This window comes from Corvus moneduloides, chromosome 10 (assembly GCF_009650955.1).
Source record: "Corvus moneduloides isolate bCorMon1 chromosome 10, bCorMon1.pri, whole genome shotgun sequence".
NCBI classification, from domain to species: Eukaryota; Metazoa; Chordata; class Aves; order Passeriformes; family Corvidae; genus Corvus; species Corvus moneduloides.
This window is the reverse complement of record NC_045485.1, coordinates 8,654,057-8,660,056: the sequence shown is the minus strand read 5'-3', so window position 1 is coordinate 8,660,056 and position 6,000 is coordinate 8,654,057. Positions and strand designations below refer to the sequence as shown.

At 45.1% G+C, this 6,000-nt stretch overlaps 1 protein-coding gene across 2 annotated transcripts in view; it reads right to left on the bottom strand.

Moving 5' to 3' along the window:
* Positions 1 to 275: 275 nt before the first annotated feature.
* SGPP2 (sphingosine-1-phosphate phosphatase 2) overlaps positions 276 to 6,000 on the bottom strand; it is a 33,364-nt gene continuing 27,639 nt past the window's right edge. For both annotated transcript variants that reach the window (XM_032119903.1, XM_032119905.1), the window contains one exon: positions 276 to 1,124. In XM_032119903.1, coding sequence (XP_031975794.1) covers positions 582 to 1,124 — 543 coding nt within the window. In that variant the 3' untranslated portion in view covers positions 276 to 581. The remainder of the gene's footprint in view (positions 1,125 to 6,000) is intronic.

Below are 6,000 nucleotides of genomic sequence, written 5' to 3'. Positions count from 1 at the left end.
TGGGAAAAATTCACTTTGGAGATATTTTTGGAGAGCTGTCTTGTCTGGGAGGGATCCCACGCTGGAGCAGGGGAGGAGTGTGAGGAGTCCTATCCCTGAGGAGGAAGGAGCAGCAGAAGCAATGATGAACTGACTGTAACCTCCATTCCCATCCCCCTGTGATGGTGGGTGGGAGGAGGTAGAGAATTCAGGAGGGAAATTGGGCCTAGAAAGAAGGGAGGGGTAGGTGGAAGGTAGTTTTAATGTTTGGTTTTATTTCTTATTATCCTATTCTGATTAATTTGGTAATAAATTAAACATTTCCCCAAGTCGAGTCTGTTTTGCCTGTGACAGTAAAACTGCTGAGTGATCTCCCCCTGCCCTTGTCTCGAGCCATGATCCTCTCATTATACTTTCTCTCCCTGGAGAGAGGGGAGTGATAGAGCAGCTTTGGTGAGCACCCGGCATCCAGCCAGAGCCAAACCCACCACACCAGTGCAGAAAGGCACAAAACACTTTTCGGTCAAGTCACCAGCCTGGACTGAGTTATTGTGTCCCCGAAGCACGGGTGCCGCAGGTGGCTCGGTGAGGAGGAGCTGTGCTCACATCAGTCCCAGCAGCTCATGCAGCAGCGGCACAATCACGGTGGCTGTGAAGCCAACGGTGGAGTACGTCACAAACTTATAGGGCACTTCCACTTCCAGGCGTCTCTGGGCTTCCAGGTCACGGATGGGGAACTTGTACCGATAGCCCAGCAAGCCAAGGATCACGCTCTTCATGACCCAGCGTGTCAGCAGGACAACCAAGATCCCTACGAAGAACCTGGCTAGCACGAGCACCATGGTACTGGTGACCAGAGGAAATCCAGGCTGAAAACTTTTGCTGGTGTAGGCTGGAGCAGCATACTGGTTGTTTAACCAAAATCCCACAGTTGCTCCAGCTGCTGCTCCTAAGATAGTAGTGGTGTCTCCCCTGGTAGGGCTGTAATAGTCTAGTTTGGGGTAGTTGTAACATAAGACAAGAGGCACAACTATGGAAAACAGTGGGCAGAAGGGGCTGGTTAAGAGCAAGTGATCTATCGTGTCCCATGCAGGATACAAGAGCATGAGCAGCACAGCCGAAATCAGTGCTCCACCGATCACATCCTGTAAATAAATCACATTTAATAGGCTTTGTGAGATCTGGAAGGTAAACTGGGTATTTGGGTGATCATAAAAGACCAGTATCTGCATTGGTGGGGCCCAGTAGTGGAGGAACGCCCTGAATTCAGTGATGCCATTACCTCCATGCAGGGACAACCTGAAGCCTGTGCTAAATAAAACGTGACAGTCCATGAACCTAACCTTAGCTTATGCATAAGCATGTGTCTGTGGACACACATTCTCCTCCTCATCTGCTCTCATGTTTTGAGGGCATTCCCCACCAATTCTCCACCTCAGAAAAGGCACCTGCACAACTCCATCTCAGGGACAATATTGCAGTGAGCTGCCTTCACACAAACCCTTTCCCTCCCATAACCCTACAAGCGATTTCATCACATCAGTGTGATTATCCCTTGCTTGCTTTGCATAAAGGGGAAGATGCTGTCCTTTGTCAGAGACAGGTTCCCATCCCAGGAACACAAGCTCCAGGGATGGAAAGTGCAGAGCTGTGGGACATGGTGCATGTGCCATGGTTTCTGCCAGCAGTGGGAGGGAGGCACCTCCAGGCAGGGATACAGCAAGGAGAAATTTGTTGCCCAAGTCTCTGAAATCCGGTTTCCAGTACAGTGCCCAAAGCAAGCACATAGTTAAACCCTAATTTATTAACAGAGGCAAATAAGGTGTTTTGAGAACTTGATTGTTGTCAGCCACAAAGCTGAGAAAGGAGACAGGAGGTAACCCCTAACAAAAGCCATCTGTATGAGAGCAGCCAGGTAAAAAACAATAAAACAAGTTTCCCCACGCTGCCCTTCCAGTGTCACAAGAGGCAGCAGTGTTAGAACAGCCACAAAATGCTCTGCAAAAGCTGAAGTTAGTCACAGACAGGAATGTCCTCTTCTAAGATTGTATCTTTTTCACGAGTCATGGCAGCTGACTACTACCATGCTTGGTCACAGTCTGAAAATTATTTATGTGAACTTCACTTTGAGCTAGGCAGGAATGAGGGGACTTTTTCACAACAGAAATATTTAATGACTTTCTGGTAAATGCATGACTACTGTGTGGCTGAACTTCAGCTGTTTACAACGTGCATTAGATTCACAGAACATTTGGTTTTAAGCAAGTCCTACAGCCATTGTGCATATTCCTAATACAAATTTCCATTTATTCCTTCATCCAAAACATGAGGCTAGCCATGGGAATACACAAACTTGTCTAGGATGTAAAATACCATTATGTGTCAAAGTTTCACAGTAATTCATGTTTTGATATCAATTCTTAGATGATACCTTTACACACAAAACATGTTTTGGCCCAACACTAAGTAACTGCCTCAACACAAAAGAGCTGAGGGCTGCTCCCAGCACCAATGCTCAGAAATCCCATCCCCGCTCTGTACCTCCATTTCCCACCTAGCTGTTTGTCCACCTCACGTTAGAAGAAAAAGTCCTTGATACACTTGATCAAGGTGATCAAGGAGCAAAACTCAAAAGCTGTTCACATGCTTTTCTGTTTCAATTAAAGAAATGTAACCAAACATTAACATTCCCTCATGAAAACTTTGCTCAGGTTTACCCAGATTTAGTCAGATTTGACTGCAGCAGTTCCTAACCCAGCTCCAAACAGTCCCTACCTACAAACCTGGTTAGAGTTTTCTGAACTTTATTATCCTCCCATTCAGCCCCAGTACAGTAACATGGCTCCTAGAGGTTTCAAGCAGGACCCAGACAATCAGCTCTGCCCCTGACCAGTGGCACTGTACCGGTGGTCTCCAAACTGGGTGCACCAGGCAACCCTTTGGGCTGGGGGGAGAACATACTTTCTGCACCACTCATCAGTAAAACAACATATACGCATTTTTTAAAAGTAGTGCTTATTTCATCCTTATCTTATGTTTGTTAGAGTATATTTTGTATGTGTTTTATAATGTATGTATTGGTACAGTAGTACATGTATACAATTTGTAAGTAAATATATATATACATATATATAGGGGGTGCATATTCAGATTTTTTTTACTGAACAAAAAAGTTTGGAGGCCAGTGGTTTATTCTGTTTTTTCCCCTATCCACCAATATGTGGGCTTCTCATTTTGGAAATTCCTCACTAGAAGCTGCTGGAGAGCTCAGCACATGCCACGGCTGTCTGTGGTGACTCCTTTCAGTCCTGATGTGGATGGGCAGGTTTGATCTTTTGAACACCCAGAGGAGGTGGGCAAGATCCACAACAACACCTACATTTAGCAGTGCAGAATGAATTATTTCCCCCCTTGCCTGCTAAACTAAGGAGAAGATGGGAAGAGGAAAGATGGCTCTGATTTCTGCGAGAAAAGCTGCTTTTGTGGACTCTCCCTGCTGTGTCCCCCGGAGCAGGACCTGAGTTTTCCCTGGGGGGGGAGCTGCTTTAGCACTCCCAGGAAGCACATTCTTGCCTGTCTGCCTGTGTAAACAGATTAGCGTCTCGCCAAGCCTGCAATTATCAAGGAATTTTTAAATAAAGGCAGGCACGGGATTTTGCTCAAGGTGCAGTACTACCAGCAAAACTTAAAACCTCCTGTTGCCCTGCTGGGATGCTCCAGCTGCCTCAGCACAGACGAGTCCTCCCCAGACTCCGTCTACCTCCCCTAAAGCCCCTCCGCTGCTATGCAGCTCAGCTCTGCTCCCACACAGTGCCAAATATCTGCTTCCCTGATATTGCCAATCCAAGCAAAAATAACACTTTTCCTATTCTGCGTTTTTGTAAATTCCTCTACATTTTCATTTAGTGTGAGACACTGTTCACTCTCCTAAACAGAAATATCTTACTTGGTTTCCACTCCTAAGGGTTACTTTATTTCATCCCCCAAGGACTGTACTACACAGCGTGTGAAGTACTGTGAATGCGCTGTGTGTTTATCAGCTTTAAAATATTTAAGATAATTTCAGGATTAATGGTAGCGTGAAAAAGCCTGAAATACAGCCCGTCAAAGGGGCAGGGTGGGAGCTCCAGAACACCACCTCCAGCAATAAACGCATCAACACGGAATGGGTATATCTCAGGGGCAAAAAAGCGACCATGCTGGCCAGCACAGGGCATTATTGCTTGTAACTCAGAGTAGTTGCAGTGCCAGTGAGGTTCTCACATCAGTTGTAGCTCTGGAGGGAATGGCTCCAGCAGCTGTGAGATAGGAAAACTTGTTCACTGCATTGAGGCAGGGACCAAAAATTGGGCCAATGTTTTAAATGGAAAGCAAAGTAATATTTTCTAAAATACGGCTCTCTGGGGAAAGAAAGCAAACAACAACTACCAGTCATATCGTCTCCAATTGTTTTTTTGTTTCTCAAAAATAACCTGTAAAAACCCACAGATTCACTGCTTCAAAATGTGTCCAAACTTTTACTTTTTTTTACTTTGCCTTTTCCAGGTAACTCCAGATCCCTTCTTTACCAGGTCCTCAGACTCCATCATTTAAGACCTAAAAGAAAGGACTCTGCCTTTCCCCTGTTTTTACACACACACAGGACATTCTGATGTTGAGGTGGTGGAGAAGGGTAGTTGTAACTAAATTACCTGTCAGCAGTGCAAGTGCATTACTGACACCCCTTTTCCCTGAGCTCTGGTACAGCTGGAAGGTTGCAGATAGCTCCCCATAGCAGCTGACTGTCTCCCCAGAAAGTCTTTAATGGTAACATCTCTTCTACTGACATGACTGTGCTTTCTGATACCACTCCTCGTTCAAAAGCAAGGCCAGCAGTGCTGAAATGCAGACAGATTTGTAGAGCTGAGACTACAGCAGATGAGCTTCTGCAACAGAGCTGCAGGAAAGCACAATGCAACTGTCCTTGTCACTCCTCCTCTGGTACCTCAAACAGGAAAAATCAGTTACACCAAGTCCATGGATATTTGTTACCCATTTCTTTGCTTTATTAAAATGCTATGACCACTTAATACATAATTATATTCTTTCTTTTAAGGCCTCAGTTAAATATCCAGAGGCTCTTTGAGCCAATGGCTTGGCTGGGCACTGCTGTGCCTTAGCCCTATGACATCACAGCTCAGGGCAGGACCCATCCCACAAAAGGTCAGAAACAGCTCTGAACTGCAATTCTTCCCCAAAGAACCATCACTGCAGGTGGGACAGCAGAGCCCGTCATTGTGGGTGACAAGCTGCTGCTGCAGAGAGAGGGGTTGCATGTGGCAGCCATGGTCACTGGGCCTTTCCCCAGCTCCATCCTCACCATGGCACACATGGGGTGAAGACCCCAGCCAAGGACATTTGCCCTTTTGAGAAGCAGCATTGCTCACACTTCAGCTAAGAAGCTTTTTTTAAATTTTATTTTACAGCTCTTTCCTATCATGTCAAAAGCACAAAGGACTTTTTCTTCTTTACCCTAAAATCCATCTCAATTTAGAGGGGTCTTTCATTATGATGGCCAGCAAGAGAAGTATGCAAAGAATTTTTACTGATTGACTTAATGTCAGTAGCAAAGAAAGGGTGTCTGCAGCTTCGATGTAAGATATTGTTTTGATCCACTGGTCCTGAAAGGGAAGGTCAGGCTATATTTTATAGCTAACCTTAATCTCATGAGGGCTCCCTTTCTTACAGTTATCAAGTCTCATTACAAACCTAATTACTACTTAGTAAAAAAGATTCAATTTTTTATGCATATGCAACTAACAACACATATCAAACTCCTGTGGGGAAATAGCCAGGAGTTTTTGTCCATACTTGGGAAGCTGGGCCACCCTTTTGACCACTATATATAACAAATCAATAAAGTTTCCTCTTGTCAGGAAAGAACCAGCTATCACAGGCACACTGAAATCTGTTCCTAAAGCAGGACTGATGTCTCTAAGCAACTGTGCCCAGCAAGTCTATCATATAAAGTCACCGATATTT